Below are 22,483 nucleotides of genomic sequence, written 5' to 3'. Positions count from 1 at the left end.
CTTCTTCCTTTCTTCATCACAATAAATTGGGGGAAAAAAATAGTGTATCTGTACATGCAGGAAGCACTTTTGAGCTTTCTATATTGTACATAGAGGGGAAAGCAGGTTTTGAAAGGATCTTAGGCTCATTTTTAAGGAAGGGGTAGACAATACTATGTAATTCTTTATTCAGATTGCTTTGTCTTGCTGCATTGCTGGCTTTGTCATCAGCGAATGTTGCAATTACTTTAACAAGCAAAGGAAATGCCAATCAAGTGCAGCACCTGGGACCTCACCCGTGCAACATGTCAGGCCTCAGGCAAGAGACAAAAACGCTCAAGGCTGTGTGTGGAGACCAGGTAAAAAGGAAGTGGGTGGCTGTGAACTTGGGTGTGCAAGGGCGCCTTGTCCCCAAGGCCAATGTTTACATTAGCGATTCACTTCCACCTCTGGTACACTTAACCAGGCGCTTGTTATATATATTCCACGCAACGTCCTGACTTCAGGACTTTGGAGGAAAGCTGAGGTCAGTAGACTGCTCAAAGTGTATATGACAATAAAATACTTTGTACAATCAAATGCAAATTCCACCTGCCAAGAAGCTTATGGTGACTGGTGCCGACCCAAATGGAGCTGGGCTTTCTTCACCACGAGAATCTCGTGAGGCAGATAAGTCCACGAACCACGCCGGCTATTCGGCCAAACATGATGCAACCTTAGAAGGTGTGTTATTGCTCTGCTCCAGCAGTCAGCCGGAGACAACAAATAAAATGGAAGATCGTCCTCTCTGGGAAAGCAGGCCTCAGATTTGAAGCGGGGGCTTCAGGGAGGGAGATGAGCAAAGAAAGGAAAGGCGAAGTCGCTTCTCCGAGAAGCCGGGTTCATTCAAACCCGGAGGACAGCAAACCCCGCCTCCCCATGCCACCGCCCGCTCAATCGCTTCGCGCTCCGGGTGTGAGCTCGCCCCGCGGGGAGCGGCTTGGAGCCGAGGAGGCGGTGGCAGAGGTGGTTTGGGCAGCCCCGCGCGGCGGATAGGCCCAGGCAAATAACACCCATTCCCCCTCCTCCTCGCTCAGTTCAACTCCCACTCGGCCCGGCCACGCCCTGCCGCCACCGCCCCCTCGGGCAGCTTTCCGCTTGGCAGTACGGCCTCGGTCGGGGGCGGGAGGGAGGGCGGTGCCGCGGAGGGGCCGCCGCGGCCGCGGGAAACTACAAGGGCCGACAGTCTTTGCGGCAGTGCCCCGCCCCCTCGCTCCTACCACTCAGCGCGCGTCACCAGGGGCTCAGCCAATGAGGACCAAGCCAAGGAAAAAGGGCGCCCGGGTCCGGATGCGCCTCAGGAAAGGCATGCTCCCTGCGCGGGGGCAGCGGGCAGTTCACCCGGCGCGCCGAGCCGTCGGTGGCTCGTGCGTACCCTTGTCCACCCTTCTCACTTCTCTTGAGCGCTAGCCCTACTTTTTTCTTTAGTGGCAATTCCGAGGGATGCTGGAGCGGATTTTAGAGGGGAGGGCGCTGGGGAATGAGTAGGGGGCGGGATATCCTGAGACAACAAGTTTGGCTGTATGAAGAGCCTACTGGCAGCGCGCCTGAACTAGAACGTCGAGAGAAAGAGCGCCAGAGGAGCCGAGAGAGGAAAAGAAAAGCTGCAGAAAGAATAACCCCGAGAAAGGGGGTGGAGAGGAGGCGGCCCCAGCGCCCCGGCCCCCGGCAGGTCGGCGGCCAATCCGCTGGGGGAAGGGGTGGAGAGTCGGCAGCTCCGGCGGAGAGAGGCCGAGGGGGGTGGGGAGTCAGCCGGGCTCGCACCGCCCTGGCCCCGCCCCCGGCCCGCGCCACCGCCCGCGCCGCGCGCCGCCGCTGTCAATCAAGGGCGAGTCAGCCGGGCTCGGGCGGAGAGAGGAGCTGCTACGCCACAGCCCAGCGGCGGCCATTCGCGGAAAAAGAGGCAGAGCCTGTGCCAGCTACAGCCTCCTCCGAGCCACCGCGGGCGGGCGGGACCGGCCTCTCCTCCCGCCTCGCCCCCACCCCCACCCACCTCTATCCCAGTGTCTCCGTCTGAGGGTTTGTCCTGTTAATGCGGGATGAGCGGTACGTATTCTCCACCCCCCTCGGTCTCCTTCACCGCCTCCCTCCCTCCCTCCCTCCCCAGACCCTGCTCGGTTCTCCCCCCTCCCCCGGGGCCGCTGAGATGCTTTAAGGGGAGGAGGAGAGGGCGGGAGGGAATCAGGGGGAGGGAAGGAGGGTTGTGTTTTGTCTTAATGTCTGAGAGAGAACAACCTCCTTCTGGGTGTTGCTCTGGAGCCGATGGGTCGGGTTTCAAACCACGTTTTGTGATATCCCCCTCCTCCCTTCCCTCCTTCTCCCCCACCCCCTGCCGGTGTGCGTGGATCGCGGGTTTATGGAGATTAATGTTCAGGGGGAGGGGGAGAAGAGAAGAGGAGGAAGACGAATAATAATCCTAATAACCTGTTGTCGTGTGTGTGTGTGTGGGGGTTTGTTGCAGATCAGAAGAAGGAGGAGGAGGAGGAGGCGGCGGCGGCAGCGGCGATGGCTACAGAAGGAGGGAAAACCTCTGAGCCAGAGAATAACAATAAAAAACCCAAAACCTCAGGCTCCCAGGTAAAAGCAAACATATAAAAAAATTAATCACGAAACGTAAGGGGAGAGAGGGAGTTATGCCCTTTAAATGCCCAGAAGTGAAGAACAGAATAAAAATGTTTATCCACTCAAAGCATCTTTCTGAGGAAGTTTAATTGTAAATTCATAAAGGTTTCACATGTTTGAGGGTAACGTTGTTTAGAATTACATATGTGACTCAGACTATACGAAAATGGTGTATATTTTTCCCAAGGGCATTTTGAGTTTAGAAAAAATAACACTTTAAGAAAGTTTTTAAAAAATTTCCTTTTATTTAAACTTTATGTTACAGGATCTACTTCCTTATTCCTCTATCTTACTGTTTTTGTTAGTATTTCTTTTTGATTTCTGCCACTTCCTCAGTAAGTTCTGAAATGTAGAGCTGTCAAAGTAAATAAATAAGCCCCTCCCAACTACTGGCCGCCACTAAATCCGCCCACCTTTTTTTCCCCCCTCTCCTTTACCATCCCGTTTTGGGTAGGACTCTCAGCCCTCTCCTCTGGCTTTACTGGCAGCTACTTGCAGCAAAATAGGGACTCCTGGTGAAAATCAAGCAACTGGACAACAACAAATTATTATAGATCCAAGCCAAGGATTGGTGCAACTTCAAAATCAACCACAACAGCTAGAACTGGTAACCACACAACTTGCTGGGAACGCTTGGCAACTTGTTGCCTCCACTCCTCCTGCTTCAAAAGAAAATAACGTTTCTCAACCAGCTTCTAGTTCATCTAGTTCTTCCAGCAGTAATAACGGGAGTGCATCTCCTACAAAAACTAAATCAGGTAATTCTTCCACCCCTGGCCAGTTTCAAGTCATACAAGTACAAAATCCAAGTGGTAGTGTACAGTACCAAGTGATTCCACAACTTCAGACAGTGGAAGGCCAGCAAATTCAAATCAACCCAGCCAGTAGTTCATCTCTACAGGATTTGCAGGGTCAAATTCAGCTCATTTCTGCAGGTAATAATCAAGCTATACTCACGGCTGCTAACAGGACAGCTTCTGGAAATATTCTTGCTCAAAACTTGGCAAATCAGACAGTTCCAGTTCAAATTAGACCTGGTGTTTCAATACCACTGCAATTACAGACCCTTCCTGGTACTCAGGCTCAAGTTGTAACAACTCTACCAATTAACATTGGAGGAGTGACTTTGGCTTTGCCAGTGATAAACAATGTGGCTGCAGGAGGAGGGACTGGACAGGTTGGCCAACCTGCTACTACTACTGATAGTGGGACTTCCAATGGGACTCAGTTAGTTTCCACACCCACCACCACCACCGCTTCTGCCAGTACTATGCCGGAATCTCCCTCCTCCTCCACTACCTGCACAACCACTGCTTCAACATCTCTGACCAGCAGTGACACGTTAGTGAGCTCAGCAGATACAGGCCAGTATGCAAGCACATCAGCCAGTAATTCTGAACGCACTGTTGAAGAATCTCAAACACCTGCTGCTGCTGAGTCTGAAGCCCAGAGCTCCAGTCAGCTTCAGTCTAATGGAATACAGAATACACAGGATCAGTCAAATTCTCTCCAGCAGGTGCAAATTGTAGGCCAGCCTATCTTACAGCAGATCCAAATCCAACAACCTCAGCAACAGATTATTCAGGCTATTCCACCACAGTCATTTCAACTCCAGCCAGGGCAGACGATTCAGACCATCCAGCAACAGCCTTTGCAGAATGTTCAACTTCAAGCAGTAAATCCGACTCAGGTGCTTATCAGGGCTCCAACGTTAACCCCTTCAGGGCAAATCAGTTGGCAAACTGTACAGGTTCAGAATATTCAGAGTCTTTCCAATTTGCAAGTTCAGAATGCTGGGTTATCCCAACAATTAACCATCACCCCAGTGTCTTCAAGTGGTGGCACAACTCTTGCTCAGATTGCTCCTGTGGCTGTTGCTGGTGCCCCAATAACTTTGAATACTGCCCAGCTTGCATCAGTGCCTAACCTTCAGACAGTGAGCGTTGCCAACCTGGGTGCTGCAGGTGTTCAAGTGCAAGGAGTTCCAGTCACAATCACTAGTGTTGCAGGTAAGTTACTACAATCTTTTTAAGATCCGTTTATACCATTTTTAATAATAGTTATTGTTTTTCTTTGCTAATCCTTATGTTTGATGTAGACCTCTGAAGTAAACATAACTAAGGAATCTAAAATATACAGGAATATTATACTAACTGTTATAACTCACCAGTGTAATCTGTTCACTTTGGACATTTTTGTATTAGGTATTATGTGTTAAATTTGTTAGACAGCTTAATAAAATTCTTCCATAGAGCAAAACATGCTGATTAGAATCATAATTGTCTTCTGTAATTTAGACATCATATTGGAGTACATTTGAACTCTTTTCAGAAAACTCTAGTCAAAATGATGTTTATATATTCCTTAAGGGAAAGTAGTTCTAATGCTGAGTTAGTACAGTTGTGAGTCTGTTGAAGTTTCAATTCAATTTTGTAATAAGGCTAACTTTCTTAAATTGGGAGTTACTTCTCATGCTTCAGCATCTTGTTGTCCATGCTTTTGCATTTTGTAATACAGCATTGTTCTAGACTAGATATCGATGCAGTTGAGATAATTTTAAGTTGCAAATTGTTTAACTTTTGTCTGCTTTTCTGCTAAACCTGGGATTTGCTCAAGCTTTTGAGTTTATAGTCCTTCACTTATAAAATTGTATTTAAGTAAATCGTCGTTATTTATAGGTGTTTTTAGTGTGAAGTTGGTGGAAAGCAATTAAAAATGAAGTTAGTAAAGTGTCGCTAATTAGAATTAATTGCGGTAAGGTCATTTTAAAGCCAGTTATAAAGCAGTTATTTATTATGCACATAAATTATACTTCTGAAGTAATTGGAAAACTAGTCTTGAGTATTTTAATCTTTCTGGACCAGTCTTATTTTACCTAATACCTTTTGTTTTCTAATAATTAAACACTTTATTGATTCTAATTTGGTGAAAGCCTAGTTGTGGTTTTAGTGCTTTTGATATTTTCAGATCTCTTTGGTTAAATATTTGTATTTTGATAATCTGAAATGAATAAGCATATCACTTTTGAATTACTTTCTTAAAATAAATTTCAGAAAAATTAAGCAAGGTTCTTGTTTTACAGTTAATACCTAAAGTAGATGTATATATTTAAATTTGGAAATTGCTGGATAGAGTTCTCTTCTAGAAAACAGAGGTTACATGTTTTGTTTACTCATTACCTGTAAACCAGAGCTATCCAATGGAATTTTCTGTGATGATGGAAATGTTCTATATTTGTTTTATCCAATATATTAGCCACTAGCCATGTGTGGCTATTGAGCACTTAAAATGTGTCTAGTGCAACTGAGCGACTAATTTTAAATTTTATTTACTTTTAGTTTAAATAGCCCCATGTGGCTAGTGACTCCTGTGTTATCAGTAGGGTAGTCAGAGTATTTTGTGTGTGGTACTTTTTCCCTTAAAACTATTACAACACAGCTATGTGAATGTTTCTCTGGATTATAATCCTTAGCTTGCTTTGTTCCTAGTCTTTTTCCATATGTTGACAATAAGTATCTCAGAAAAATGGCTGTTTTTGGTGGGTTGAAAGTTTGCATTGTCAGAGCAAAAGTTATTCCACTTATATATTATCTTGTCTATAAAACATTAGTTAGTGAATTATGACTATGAGAATTGAGTAATTTATAATTTATGTTAGATATGGTCAGTTCTGGTCTCTAATTAATATCAGTTACACTGTAGAGTTTTTCCCTTGCCCATTGTGGGGCTAAGCCAGTGTTACTGAGAGTCTAATCTGACTGCCTGACTCAGATTCACTTGAATGATGCATTATTATAAATACAGGATCCAGCTCCTGGAACTGTGATTTTGAGGGGATGTGGTCAAGGAATTTGCCTTTCAAACCAACTTTCCAGGTGATTTTAAATCTCACTGAAATTTCAGAACCAAGTTTCTAGTCATCAGCAATGAACCGGAGGAAAAATGTGGAAGCAGATGGATGTCGAACTAGTTCATATGTGCCTCAGAGAATGGATTTTGATGGCAAATACAACTTACAGTTTTTATTCCACAAACATATTGACTGGCCACGTGCTGAGCACTTCCAATAGGTGTGTTTAGTCTTTCATTTTCAGGGCTAATTTTTTTTTTTTTTTTTTTTTAATTTAAAGAGTTTACATGTTGTGGGGGGCACTTAAGTGTGTGAAGAAATTTGAACTTTACATAATTGGATTTTTTTTTTCCTCCTGAAACCAAAGATTTTAAATTTTGTTGATGTTGAAGAGTCTGTGTTCTAATAGATATGCTCAATCATTTTAAGTAGCCATGTTACAAAGACCAGAAATGTACCCTGATTTCTACAAGTCATTGCAGTTGATTTGGGCCTGGTTTGCAGATTTTACCCTATTTCCTAGCATATTAGGAGCTTGACAAATGTTTGCTTAATTAAGGTGTAGAAGATGATGGAGAAGATAGCAACTTGGAATTGTGAGCAATAGCCTGGAGTAGTTTTAATTAGGCTAATAAAATAGCTCTGTTTTCATTAATTTCTTTTGGTTTTGAGCTTTTAAGACCTTAAGAGTGGGACATGAGGTACTTTACTGTCTCTAGAAGGGAGAGAATGATCAAATGACTATATATCCCTTTTATAAATGAGCCCTGGGAGTTCAGATCTTATACTTTGTGTCCCCATTCACTTTTTAGTACTTTTTGGTTGTTTTAGTACCCCACCCCAGGAGAATGGTATTGTTTAATTTTAATTTATAGGGAAAAATTTGCTCTAAATATTCATGACAACTATTACCAGAGTTTGAAATAGTTATTAGTAGTCAGCTTTTACAGAATACAGTGGCTCACTCAAGATCAAGGAACTAAAACTATTCCACTATCCATCCTCGTGTTACTCTTCAGGAGGTAGGGGAAAGGTCTGTATGAGGAAGGCAGAAAAAGAAAAAAATATCATATGAGGCAGATTGAATAAAACCAGTTCTTGACTTTATGAAATGAGAATGTTAGTGACAACCTGCAGGGAACATCATTCCTTGATAATGTATTTAGAATAATATATTTTTGTGGTTCGGTCTCAGCTTGAAATCCTGAGTTCCAGGCTGAGTGAGCATCTAGCATTTAGATAGTTAGACTTATAGTAGGAACTACAAATACATTTAACCTCTACTAACTATTGTTTGTTTCCTTGTTGGGATTCTGAATTTGACTTTGACTAAAGGAAAAGCAGAAATACTTGTTATAAGAGCAAAGATAACCAGTTATCCTTTGTTTTAATTAAGTGAGGAAAGTGGAAGATGATTTGCTCAAAAACTGTCTTATCACAATGTACTGTGGTGGTCAAAAAGCCCTAAATAAAATGAACTTTAGCAATTTCATCTCTTTAAAGAATTTAGAATATGTAGGAACCATTGGTATCTAAATCCCTAATTACCTTGTATTGGCTAGCATTTGATTGATTTTTGGCTGTAATCATCACATAGAGTAACAGATCATGCTATTGCTTTATGGATGGATATTTCTTTGTCAGTTTTAGTGGCAATTAACATTTTTATGCTAATTCTCACACAAAAGAAGTTCGGACTTGAGGATAAGAGGTTGCTGGCCCTTCAAGAACTTGACTCTTACTTTTCTCTACTTCTTTGGGGATTTAAAATGTAAAATCTGCGGATGTAGCAGAACCAGGAATGGAAGGCCCAGTTTTTCATTGTTGCTGACATTGGGGACCAAAGAAAATAATTGACATATTTAAAAACCTAACTTAATTCAGTAGAATCAACCTCTTGCATCACACTTTTTTCTAGAGCTATTAAAATTAGAAAATTGACTTGAAGTTTAATACAAATATGGTTTTCCTTTGCTGTATATATTCTAATTAGAGATTTAGATACCAATGGTTCCTACATGTCCTACAGTCTTTAAAGAGATGAAATTCTTAAAGTTAATTAATTTGAATTTCCCTTCTAGGCATCTTTATATATACACATGTTATGCAAACATACACACAAATGTATATACACATGTATATACGTTTACACAGATATCTGTATACGTCTACATATAATCCTGTGTTTGGTTGTTATTTCATTTTTCAGAGAGGCCAGGTTTACTTCTTTAATTTTATTTCTCTAAAATCTTCTAATTCTGTTCATTATAGATTGAAATTTGTTTTGAGGAACTTACATCATACCCTGTACAAGTGATGTAGGTTCTGAACTACCAAGTTGGTTTGACCCATTAGATGATATAAGATTTGTTGATGATAACAACAGTATTGTTGCCTATTTTTAAGATTTTCATGGAAGATAAAAAAGTACTCAATGTAGAGCCACATTAATTTTTTAAAAGGGCATCTTTGAGAGGGATTTCAGGATAGAGAGAAGAGCAAGGGGAAACAATTTTAATCGTCTGCTTTTAAAATTTGAACCAGGGAATATGTAACAAGTTATACTTAAGGATTACTGGAGCAGGGATAAAAGCAAGTTGAAAAAAATGAGAAGCTTGGTAAAGGAGGAAGATAGGGAAAAGTCGCTATACATAGATTTTGCAGAAAAAGCAGATGTACAAAATTATAGAATTTTAGTTTGAAAGGATCTTTGAGATTATTGCTCACCAGTTGTAGCCTTTTGATATTGCTGCTGATGTCTATTTATAAAGGAATTTTGTATTTTTACTGTTATGTGAAAGCAGAAATATGGGTCAGAGGTTCTTCAGTGCTTGCTACATGAAGTACTGTAGGGATGACATAGTGAGGCTTGACAGTGAAAGGGGGAACCTGGCCAGGTGCCAGACCATAGGTATGTGTAAGCTCTTCTGTATTCTTCTGATCTAGGTATGAATTGAGGTTGAATGTTCATAATACTTATCATTTTGCCACCTAGTCAATGAGGAAATTGTGGCAAAGGAAACCTGTTGAACCACAAATTGCTTATACAAGTGTAGTAAGATAAAGGCTTAATGAAATTGTAGTTAACTTGGTAACTGAAAGATGATTGACCATCTTTCCTCCTCCCTCACTCTTAGGGGTGCTTTAGAAATGAAGCAACTGAAACCCAGAAAGACTTTCTGGTACTTTGTGGCAAAATGAGGACTAGACACTTGACTTCTGCTCCAGTTGTCTTTGTGCTGTATTTATGACTTTGTCATCCAAATATTTTGCTAGTAAATAAGTAAATGTAGTTGGGTTTAATTTAGGGGCCAGAGAGGGAGAGTATCCACTGGATATTCAGCCTTAGTATGTTGAATATGATATTGATGATATTGATGAAAAGCACAATTCTCCAGGTCTCTTTGTTATTGAATTTAACGGCGGAACCTAAGTGGTAGTATTTTGTTCTTTCTTGAAAGAGCACATTCAGAACTAAAGAGATCAGTACATTCGCAACAGCCTAAGGATTTGCTTACCTACACATAGAATGTGTAGGTAAGCAAATCCTTAGGCTGTTGAGGATGTATGTTTTCCTAAACTATAGTTAGAAATGGATTTTTAAAATGAAGCCTGTGGAGAGCAAAAACAAACATTTATTGTTTACCTAGTGTGTGTTAAATGCTGGGCTGGATATTTATATTAACTCATTAAAACCCACAATATCCCTGTAAGATTGGTGTTATTGTACCACATTATAGATAGCCTCACTGAGCTCTAATTTCTGTGAGCAATTCTGCCCTCCAGTAACTGATAGTCATGATTTTAAGTCATCTCTGATTCTGAGGTTTTCATTCATGTGACATAAGGTGAAAGGGTAAGTCCACAAATAAAGGCTGTTTTTCACCCTTTTGTGTCTGATGCATACTAAAATCCTGTGAAGGGAACGCACTTTTGAAAATCGAAATACTGACTATGCAGTTAAGCTTTCTTCTAGCCCTAACATTCTATAGCACTAACAGACAATTATTAGCAAATGTAGTAAAAGATATGGTGGATAGAAACTAGTCTGGCTGCATGGAGGCCTGTGTGTTAAGCTCAGATTTTAAAATACTGTATGAAGATAGAAGGAAGCGCATAAGATTAAGAATAAAAACAAAAAGCAGCTTGACATTTTAAGAATAATGTCAGGAAAACAGAACCCCATAATAAAATCAGGCTTTTAAAATTATTTTAAACAACTTGTTAAATAAGGCTTGAAGTCAAAGCAAGAGACGCTCATTGCTTGAGCAAAATGGTGTATGTGGAGAAAACAGAAAAGGCAGAACTTGCCCATTTTGCTTCTTTAACGAGCAAGGAAAATGCAGTTATAGTTGAAATGACTAGAGCTATAACTCGCTCAGATATTTGTTCAAGGTAAGTGAGGAGATAAGGGACCTTTCATTGCTTTTCGGAAGTTACAGTGACCCAGATGAAAGCTAACTTAGGGGTCAGAAGGAACTTTTTAGGCCAGTATCAGTTAACTTAAAAATTATGTATCAGGAAAAAATTGAGCATGAGTAAGCACCTCACTTTTTAAAGACATTCTAAACTGCAGGTAAATGAGCTAGATAGCCATCTTTAACAGAATCCCTTGAATAAATTACCTAGCGGTTGACTTTAAACTAGGTTCATCTGTTCATTCTTTAGGGTTTCCAAATGAGTATACAAAGGAAATAACGTCAACACAGTGTATCTTGAGTTCAGTATTGATAGTCATGATTTCTCTAAAGGCTCATACTTGGTTGCTCAATTATATGAAAAATGGGGATTGTCCACCTCAGTAGAAGCCTTTGGTATTATGGCATAGGATTCTATCCTTGATATAGCCCTGTTTAACATCTTTATTCAAATACCAGACTGAAGGATGGCATATTTATTGAATTCAAAGATGAGACAAAGCTGGGAGACATTGCTAATAATTATGATGGGAAATAGAATTGAGATTCTGAGTGATCTTAAAAGGCTAGAATGCTTGGCCAGAATTAGCAAGGTAAATACAACAGGTAAGATCCTCTATTGAGGCAGTGTGTACCTACAAGATGAAAAACCTGGCTTGGCAGTAGGACTTGTGAAAGTGATTTGGGATTTATTGTAGTTAATATGAACTAAGAGTAGAATAAAGCTCCTTCTGCTTCTTAGACCATTTCTTCAGTATTGTGTACAGTACTAGGTGGCATATTTTAAATGGGACATTGACAAACAGGCAAATTATCAAGAGATTCCTTGGATGAAAAGTGTGGAAAACATTTTATACCAGCAATAATCGAAGAGTGGTCATTTTTATTGTTAAAAGAGAAAGTGTGACAGCTGTCTTTGGATATATGAAGGGCTGAGTTTTTTGAAATTGAAACAGTTCTGTTTTGTTTGTCCCTGGGAAAATAGTGGAATATGTATTTGGACTAAAGCTGTACAATAATAGAATGGTTTGATTCTTGAAGTAGTGATCTTCCTATCATTAGAGGCTGGATGTTCATCTGTCAAAGACATTATAGAATGTAGAAGAATTTTTTGTACTGTATAGAAAGTTTGATTAGATAAACTATGAGTCTTCATCTCATTCTAAATTTAAGATTCTATGAGTATTTGAGTACATGGTCCCATTCCGGATACTTCTATCCTGCATATGGTGAGAGTGCTCAGTCAGTTAAACTGACATAATTGACTAAGTATTTAGGATTGGGGTTGGGGAGAGTGAGTGTCACATTTACCATTTTTTTTTTTTTTAATTAGAAAGGCAGAGTTAAGGTGAATTCTGTTAAACAATAAATGCAGTACTTTCAGCCACAAATTAATAGATTTTTGTTCTTCATTATTTGTTAGACTTACTGTGTTCTTAGGTTGTATTTTTCTGGTCATTTGCACTTTTATTTGATGACTACCAAAGTATTCTTATTTTAAACATATACTTCAGTGTCCAACATTGAATTTGTAGTTAGGATATTTTGTCAGTAGCTATTTAACCATGGTCATGTTTCTGATACTGTCACTTTAGTGTGAAAATGTGATTACTTTTTCTTGAGAGGAATTGGAGAGCAGTTGGAAAATCAAGGATCCTAATTGACTTAAAACTTTGAGAAGTACTCACAGCCTCAAATTTGTTAATTTACCCTGTGGAGTAAGCAAATCCAGTGTGCCTGTCTTTTTGGCTCAGAATATCTAGCATCTAGGTGTTTTTAAAAGAAAATTTGAGACCTGAGACTCTTGAATTGAAAAACAATAATTCATTGAAGGGTCTCCTTTCCTTAGGAATGGTAATAAAGCTAGGAGTAGGAACTCTCTGTGCTTGGTCAGAGGTGCTATTCAAATAGTAGGTTTATTATTACTGCAGACGTGTGTACTGAGAGTCCTCCTCGCACGCAGATGTTTTGTGTTGGTCAGTCAGGGTGCAGCCACAGAGGAGATACAGGAAAAAAAAGTTTATCATACTCACCGGTCCTAGAGAGACAGTCACTGTACACCAAGAGGATCACATGGGAGGGAGTGTCAAGGGAGCTGACTCAACCACATGGATGGGAAGCAGAGAATAGAGCGAGGACCCGTGGGCAAGTGCTTTTATTGGGGGCTCGGGGTGGAGTATACAAGTAAAGGTGTGAGGGAATTTCATTGGTTGTGTAAATGTTACTAGGTCACGGGGGAAGCTAGGAAAGAGTATTTCTGGTAGAAGCCACTCACATCACACTAGGACGCCTGATTGCCTGGATAGGGTGCTCACAGCCTGCTTGTGGGGATGTTGAGGCAGCAGGAAAAAAAAAATGACCTTTTAAAATTTATAATAAAACAGAACTAAGAATTAGAGCTCTTACATTTTGGCTTGGGTGCTGCTCCCAACAGGTGGTACCTGTTCCATCCTGGACAAACATGTTATAATAGGACCTTCATTCTTTTTTTGTTCATTTATAAATTAGTGGTATTAATTCCTTTTCTCTTTACCTCATAGGGTTGCAAAGATCAGAGGAGATAATATGTATAAAAAGGCTTTGCATATTATGAAGAAAACTACATATAGAAGTTAGTAGCCTCTTAAAATCTTTACTTAGCGACACCCACTAGAAGAATGTGAAATAGTAAAGTGGGAGAATGAGTAGTTTTAGATATGGATATTAGCTTGTGTTCAGTATCAGAGCTAAAGAAGAGAGTTGTATGAAAGGAATAGCTGAAAGCTTCAGTGAAATGCAGCCAAGGATGTGGGGAGCGGTATCTACAGGCGAGAAAGCAGCTCTCTTTCAGCGTAGTGAGAAATACTGTGTGCGCAGTCTGTGTTAGGCTCTGAGTGTACTAACCTGTCTTAAAAGGGTGCTTATGTTGGGGAGATAAGGCTTCCATATGTCGGACAATGGCATGGCAGCTGCAGTTGCATAGGAGCATTTATACTTAAGTACTAGGTTTCGAGATATGAAAAATGAGTGTGAAAGCTCAAAAAAGCGAGATCAGTGGATTGTAGTAAACAAGGAAGGAAGACTTTCTGTGGTGGAGATAGGACTTGAAACAGGCCTTGAACATTGGTTTGGAAAGGGGATATCTGAGACTTCGAGGGTGGAGAGGTGGAGTGGTGTTCTCTCTGCTCCATAGAGGCATAGTGGTCTCAACAGAGTAGCTCGGGGAATGCCAGGTGAGCAGCCTGCCACCCCTGTATCAACTAGAGAGGTTGTGTGTTTATTGGATTATTTCCTAACATTTTGTTTGAAGATGAAATTCTGCCAAAATAATAAGTTTGAAAAACATGAATCTAGTAGATGGAAGGAATTGAATGCAAAGATTTATGGTGCTAATATTAGAATATTTCTTTATACAGAAAAGTGTGGGAAAGTAATAAACCAGGAGCCTAGTAAAAAGAATGTTGTAGCAGTGATTTAGTCATGAATTCATAGTGGACTCTAAAAAGAGTATGGCAGTGATGTTGCTTAATATAAAAAACAGGTTGTCAAACTCTTCTTTAGTGCACAGAATGGTGACATGAAAGAAATGGTAAGGGATAAGGGAAAAACATCAGATTTGCTTGTTTTCCTCTACTCTGTATCAAGCACAATAATAGACATTGAGAAACTGAAGATGGATGAGACATGTTTGCTGCTCTCACAGAATGTTATCTGTTTTGGGAGACATAACACATTTCTTTGCTTCTAAGACATACTTTTTTTTTTTTCATCTTAACATCTCTGAAATTGTAGTGTACCTCAATATCCTAAGCACGTCACAGTTTAATTAGCAGATTTTTTCTTATGATCACTCACATCTTAGACTCAAAGGAATTTGATGAATATATAGTTAATTAAATTACAATGTGGCATTTGATTTATAAAGGCTATGAGTGAGGTGTTATAGAAACCTAGAAACCCAGAGGAAAGAAAAAGTATTTCGGCTTGTAGGGTTCTGACAGTATTTTCATGGAGAGGGTGATAACTGAGCTCGGACATAAAGAATGACCAAAAATTTGCCAGGTCAGGATGAGAAGGGTAATTTCAGGTTATGTTGGATTTTACATGCACTTTGGAAATTCAGTCAAGGAGTCTTATATAAACATTGCCAAATTCAGGCTTAGATGAAGGAATATTAGTATACATTAAAGTTGAATTGTGAACCTCCTGTGGGCAGGGGCTGTGTTGTATATATTTATCTTATCTCACTTATTGATGAAACATTGCTCAGTAATCCTGATATTGAACTAAGAAAAAGGGTACAGGTGGAAAACTTTGATTTCATAGGAAACTGGGATGGATAGAGCCTTGGAATAGATTCAGGATGCATACTTGAAAAGGAATGAGAGAGTTTATGATCATAAAAATGATTAGTAAAATGAAATAGAAGGAACATACATCCGATTGTTTCATATGTTTTGGTACAGTTACAGGTGAGAATCTTAACAGTAAGGAATTTTGATAAGTGAAATTAAAGGTATTTAAAGTTTCCAGGTTGTTTCTGTCCCTCTGAAGGTATGACATAGGTGCCTCATAATATGTCCAGTCAGAGAGGGTTTAGTACAGTTCTGTAAATAAATGAGTCAAGTTACCATAGCTTTTTGTCCACAGAAGCGGAGCTGTTTTTGCACAGGAGTATAGGAACCAGATAGTGATCTGTGCTGTGGTAAGTGCGTACCTGTGCCTGGTGTGGGGTTGGGAGAGGAGGTGTAAAATCCTTATTGGGTTGTAGTTGAGGGTATCTAGGCCAGAGAGTTGAGGGACAAGAGGGAAGAGGAAAAGACTAGATGCATATGGTGGCAAGTACTAACTGGATTTATATAGGGGAAGTAATTATGCTCAGTAAATCCAACTTGTTTTCCCTTATATTTAAATCTACATGTGAACCAATTTGGTTCATATTTGGTTCATAACATTGGACAGATATTCATCACAAATACTACAAACTATGCTTATCGAAGCAGTAATTTGATTATTGGCGATTTTATTAATATAGTTTTATAAAGTTAAAGCATGTTGTATTTTCATTTCTAGAATTTCTCACCTTTTGTACTCATTGATTCTAATGGTAGGGCAAGTAATTGGTTTTAGTAACCTCTTGATAGACTTTCGTCCATTTCATGGACTCCTTGCTGGCAGACTGCATTCATTAAATTTAGTCAGCAAATAGGTACTCAGCACCTGTATTATGAGGCTCCCGTGTTCCTTCTAAGGTCGAATAATATGGAACCGAACTCTCACTTTCATAATGACCTTCTGATAGGTAAAGAAACCATGCAGTTTTCTTTCATGAATGAAACGAAATAAAAGGGTTCTTTTTTAACCCTTATGTTTGTTTTGTATTTTGGCTCACATTTACTGCATGTTTATAGTATGCCAGAAACTGTATGCAGCACTTGATATAGTAATTCATTTACTCTTCAGAATACCCTGTAAAGTTAAGTTTCATTGTAAGGTGCAAAAACTGAGGTCTGCAGTGGTAAAGAACTTGCCCAAGACCATATGATCCAAACACATTCTGTCTCTGGAACCCGTACTTTAACGATTACCACTTGCTGTCTCTCCCTATATCTTTCTATGTCTGTGTTTTCTGTGATCATTTGTGGAATTAATTTTTTTTCTATGTGTCAGACACTGTGCTTAAGCATTTTATGTGTATTAACTCATTTAATTTTTGCAATTCTATGAAAAAAATAATGATGATCTATAGAACAGTAAACCAAGGCTATCAAAGGTTAATATCTTTTTTCTCATTTTTATAGTAACAAGCTATCAAAGAAAATTAAAGCCTAATTTACATTTTACAAGAGATCGATACACCAGAGTAAATTTATAGTATATGAGAATAAATTTAGTCCATATTTGCAAAAGATGTGATTGAGTTCATTTTGTCTGTTTGTAAACTTGTATATGTGTGTACACATTTACATATGTACTTTTACTCATATTTGTGGACCCAGCATCGCCTTTGTTCTCCCAACCCTACCCTATATAACTAAAGATATCAACCCATTTGGGGGTAATTCTAGGTCATACAGTATGTTAAGCAGCCAGTAAGTGAGAATACCGTATAAGGCTAGTCTAGGTGAACAGCACTATCACCTGTCTTTACAGCTAAGCAATACTATCTTAAGTATCTTACTATGATTACTGTAGTATAATCAGTAAGGCACTGATTCTTATATCTTTAGTTGAGCACTCTATCTGTCTAGGGGCAAGGGACATATATGCCACAAAGTGAGAGAATTTAAAAAGATGTTATTACTTTGTGGTAGTCTATTGGTTGGGAATTTGAGGCTGATTAGAACATTTTCTTTGTTAAGTTTATGCATACTATAAACCAATTTTGAATGAGGTTTTTAAAACAGATTCTAGAAATATAAGCCATACAGGAGTCTTATATTTCATTTTCAATAACATTTGTGAAATAATATTGACATTTAATATAATGAAATATAATTTAAGTCACCATGTAGTAATATTAATATTTACATTAACATATACATTACTATTCATATTAATATAAAATTAACAAAGTTGTCAAAATGTACGAGGCCTATATTTTATGACTTGCTTCTTGATCAATATGTGACATGTCAGTAGATAGTAATTTGTCACTTTCTGAAGGAAATATCTTTAAAAAATGACTTTATGAAAACCCAGAGACCGTAAGAATTATACATATAGAATTTGTGTTCTTCATATAATTCTGCATGTCATTTTTATGTGCTATTAATTCAGTTAAAAAAGACAGGGATGGCACTATAACTTTATTATTGTAGTCTGGTTAGTGAATAATAGTAATAAATATTTGAGTATTTGCTAATGTATACCAGACATTGTTCTAGATGCTGAGGAAATAAAACATGTTTTCTATTCATGGGGCCTTCATTTTGTTCTAGGTGAGTCTTGTTTTATCTCAATTTTAGATTATTGCCATTCTTAATATATGAGAAAATCAAGGCTCACAAAGTTAAATAATTTGCCCATTGTTACAGAATTAACACATGGGAGTGTTGGGGAAAGAACCCAGTTTCTATCTGGCTTCAAAACTCTTACTGCTGTTTTATCATAAATCCTTGGAGCCATGAAAATTAGTTTTCATGAAAAGTTTTTAAAGACTTTTTTCTCATTTTTACGGTAACAAGCTATCAAAGAAAATTAAAGCCCAGTTTACATTTTACAAGAGATCGATACACCAGAGTAAATTTATAGTATATGAGAATAAATTGTCTATATTTGCAAAAGATGTGATTGAGTTCATTTTGTGTGTTTGTAAATTTGTATATGTGTGTACATATTTACATATGTACTTTTACTCATATTTGCGGACCTAGCATCGCCTTTGTTCTCCCAACCCTACCCTATATAACTAAAGATATCGACTCATTTGGGAGTAGTTCTAAAAAGTTAGCACATCTCCTCATACTCTCATTCTTACCCCAAGTCACAAGGAAAACTTGATTATTGAAATCAAAGTATTTAGACCGCTTTTAGTGTTTTTAAAAGGATCTCTTGGCAGCTATCTGACTGGTTATGATAACTATGTATAATTTTCAAAATGGAAGACAAACATTTCATTCCATAAACAGTTTGTGATGAGCAGAAGTATGACATTTAAGGAAAGAGCTCTGTACTCTTTACCTGTTCAGGTCATCTCTACCATTAAATACTTACGTCACCTTTGGGAATGGAGGTCTTGATTTTTTCTTCTGTAACAAGAAAGTACTTCTATATGTATGCATTTTGTAAAATGAAATATTTGAGATGTTTTCATTTAGTGTTAAAGTCCTATACTTTTAAGCAGAAATGTGTGGAAACCAGTTGAGCTTATATTTTGTTTCATTGAGGCAAGAGGAAAACTTGGGAAAAATCATTTAACAATATTTCTAGTTTTAAAATCAAATTGATTATTTTTTGGAGTAAAATTCTGAATGAGATATGTATTTCCAAAAATGTGAAGTTGCGTTCTGTTTTTGTTTTGGAAAATCTTTGAAGGCAAATATTGAATCTAATGCTATTGTCCTTTAAAGAAGGTACCAGTCATCTAGGTTTGAGTCATTTTTAAGGATTCTCAGAACTTTTTAGAAAATGATTTGCCACCATCCTTTTAACTAGGCACAAGCCCAGGCTTTGGCAACAGCTAAGATGAGGGCCAGGGCCCTAAACCCTTGGGCATTCAGATTGCCATCTGGGACCTCATTTGACTACTCAAAATGCCCTTGCCAGTGGATATAGACATAGAAGATGCCTGGTCAGAGACCAGCTGCCTTTAAGCCGGGGAGTATGCTTTCTTAGGCCAAAGCTTCTTTAGCTAATAAGCAGCATAGATAGCCCCTTGAGAATAAACACTGCCACAGTAACTGTGCAGAGAGCTCTCTTATCCAGTATTACCTCTTAACCTTTCCAGCTAGTTCCTGATCTTCAGACCAAAGATTTTACTGTAGTCCTTTCTGCCTTCTGGCTCCAACTTCACAGTAACCATGCCAACCTACCTATCCATTTACCTTAGCATCTCTAGATTTAGACTTCTTAGTCAGTCTGCCCCAGCCTGCCCCAGTGACAATAGTGTTAAAATCTAGAAATACAGAAGTAAAAGAGTTAAGATAGATCTTTATACCTCATTTGCAAAGGAGAAAACTTTATTCCTTATTCCAAAAGGTGAAAAATATAACATGATTTTTAGTACAAAGAGGTCTCTTCAGAGCAGTAGTATCTTTATCTGCTGGAACTTTAGAGTTTTCTGATAGTGGTATTAGCACAAATGGAGTTTAATATCAGATTCCGGCTGCTTCCTTGAGAAGAAAGTACTTCTTTAAATGCTGGATCGCACTAATGTCAGGATGCATTTGTAGAAGGACTCCTGTGAAGAATTTTGTAAAATTAACAATAGATTTTTTTTTTTTTAAAAAAACAGGAATTTCAAAATAATTTTTAATATATTTGCTTGGATTTCATTTGGTAAATTAAGTTTATAGAAACACTTTAAAAAGTTTGTATTTAATTTCCTATGATTATTGAATCTAATGCTATTGTCCTTTAAAGAAGGTACCAGTCATCTAGGTTTGAGTCATTATTAAGGATTCTCAGAACTTTTTAGAAAATGATTTGCCACCATCCTTTTAACTAGGCACAAGCCCAGGCTTCGGCAACAGCTAAGATGAGGGCCAGGACCCTAAACCCTGTGGGGCTGTTTTAGAAAAAATGTTTTAGAAAGGTTTTGTAAGGTTTAGCACTCTACTGTTATTACAGAAGTTGAAAAAAACCCAAAACCTAAGACAGTTGTGCCATCAAATACCACTTACAAATAACCCTAGTAAAAGAGTGGATGTTTTATTTGTTAATAAGAATGTATATGCTTTTCCATATGTTAGCCCAGTTGTTAGAGTAAAAGCCATTGAGTAATCAAGCCTCGGTGATTAGGATTAGCTGGTTTTTTTCTATACAATAATACGATAGGTTTAATTTAAAATAAAGGAGACATTGTGGTGCTAGTGAAAGTAGTGGTGGACAGAATTCAAGACCAGGCTTCAGTTCCCTGGCCTGCCAGTTACTATCTATGATGTGCGGGTGTCCTTTAGCTTTCTTGAGCCTTAGTCATAATCACCTGTAAAATGAAGATAACAAACTGCCTACTGCACAAGGTTTTTCTGAGGATTGAAGGGAGTAACGTATGAAAATGTTTTGTAAATGCTAAAGCAAATAGATGTAAACCATTATTAATTTTTACAAATAGACCCATATTCTTTTCTTCTCAATTAACATGTGTATGTGTTTAGCATTTTGCAGTCCCATTTTCTATTACATGATCATTTTTTATCTGCAGCGTATAATACAGTGCTAGTATATAGTGGGTGTTCAAATAAATAATGTCCAGTAAAAATGAGACTTCTTTATAATGAGCTTTATTGGGTATGTTAACTATGGGTTTTATTTCCTGTATTCTGAAGCTTTGATGTCTGGAGCCTTGCTGACTCTGAAGGGACTACCCCTTCCAGGGTTAACCTGTTCTTAGAGATAGTAAACAACTCCCCCTTGAATGCCAACCAATCCAGAACCCATTCCCCAACCACATTGGCCTTCACACTTAGGCCACTGTTCCCCTGCCCTAATCACCCCGGGGCCAGGTACCAGACAACTAGGGACAGTCCCTATGCCCTGAATCCTCTGAAATGATTAGCCAGTTCTAAGCCTGTTTCCCCCGCCTCTTTCCCCTCCTGTAGAAACCACAGTAAAGGCTCTTGCCCACAATTCTTCCCCCTCCCTCCACCTCCTGACAAATCCTGGTGCTTCCCTATGTGGCACCTGTGGCATGGTATGCCCCCTCCTTGGGAACTGTAAATAACAGACTGTCTTTTCAATGGTGGTCTTCTCATCTGTTAGCCTTACTATACCTCAGATTTGCTGTTAATACATTATATTTTAAAACAGCAGGTTACTGGGCTACTGATTCATTTTATCTATATGCTAAAGAGTCTTATTAAGAAATAGTATTAAATATTGCTAAGTTTAAAGTTTTCTTTAGAAATAACTTGACTAGAGATTCAGAATGGTATTGAGATATAAATGTTTGTGTGTAGGTAAATATATGCATATGTGCATCTGTGCATGTATACATATATGTATGTATGTGTGTATAAAAATTTTTATTTAACCTAGTTGGAAGATGACAGAAATTCTGACCTCTGAGCTACCTTATAGATAATGTTTGGTTCAGCTCTTTTTGTTGATAAGTGAAAAAAACGGAGGCCAAAGTGGATATGTAATTCACATCTTTAGTTGTTGGCAAAGCCAGGATAACCCAGGTGTAACTCCTTGAGGCTTAAATAGACATGCAAGTGTCATAAGCTTTTTTATTAGAAAGAACTTATAGGCAAGTTTTTCTTGCTTCTTCTCTTTCTCAAGGGAATAGTCTGAAAGTTAATTTTGTTTTCTCCTTTCCCAAGTGGCAGTGGTTTGGTTGCTAAGTAATTGTTCCAATTAATATAGTTTTTTCATCTAGCAAAACTAAAATATAATATAGGTATTTAAATTTCATTTCATAAACTTTTTAATAGTAGAATCTAGATATTTTATGTCCAAATTTCATCCATTTTTGTATCTCAGCTTTTTTTTTCTTAATTTTGGTTTTGGTGTTAGATTCACAAACTTAGAAACTTGTAATGGCCATTAAGCTAGGTTCTTTGTGGTAAATGTTTTCCAGTATTTGTACTTTTATGATAAATTTGACTGGGTCATATAATCATATGGTGAACCAAGATAATATGGGGAGAAATCGTTGGGAGACCAATGAATTATAGGTAACCAAAAAATGAGTTAGGAATTTTAGTGGGTTTTTCTTAGCGGGTTTTTGGTTTGTTTTTTATTTTTTGGTAGACATAATATTAAGAGGTTAAATATACAAGATTGGGGGTAAAATAGTTTTCTGTTGTGTTCTGTATTGCTGTGTCTTTCTCTAAATATTGGATCAAGTTTGGTTTTCCACATTTGAAGAACATAATTAAGCAGGGTATAACTTATTAACCTATTATAGTATAACTTCATATCATGGAGAAAT

At 38.3% G+C, this 22,483-nt stretch overlaps 1 protein-coding gene across 4 annotated transcripts in view; it reads left to right on the top strand.

The window, feature by feature from the left end:
* Positions 1-1,311: 1,311 nt before the first annotated feature.
* SP4 (Sp4 transcription factor) overlaps positions 1,312-22,483 on the top strand; it is a 59,965-nt gene continuing 38,793 nt past the window's right edge. The window contains exons 1-3 of one of the 4 annotated variants that reach the window (XR_896012.2): positions 1,312-2,064; positions 2,480-2,595; positions 3,095-4,649. Coding sequence is in view for 3 of the 4 variants with exons in the window: in XM_011362670.2 (XP_011360972.1) it covers positions 2,058-2,064; positions 2,480-2,595; positions 3,095-4,649 (1,678 nt within the window). In the remaining variant the exon portion in view is untranslated. The remainder of the gene's footprint in view (positions 2,065-2,479; positions 2,596-3,094; positions 4,650-22,483) is intronic. The other 3 variants (XM_023532808.1, XM_011362676.2, XM_011362670.2) reach the window with 3 other exon arrangements.

Source organism: Pteropus vampyrus, unplaced genomic scaffold (genome assembly GCF_000151845.1).
Source record: "Pteropus vampyrus isolate Shadow unplaced genomic scaffold, Pvam_2.0 Scaffold4, whole genome shotgun sequence".
Classification (NCBI taxonomy): Eukaryota; Metazoa; Chordata; class Mammalia; order Chiroptera; family Pteropodidae; genus Pteropus; species Pteropus vampyrus.
This window is presented reverse-complemented; position numbering and strand designations above follow the sequence as displayed.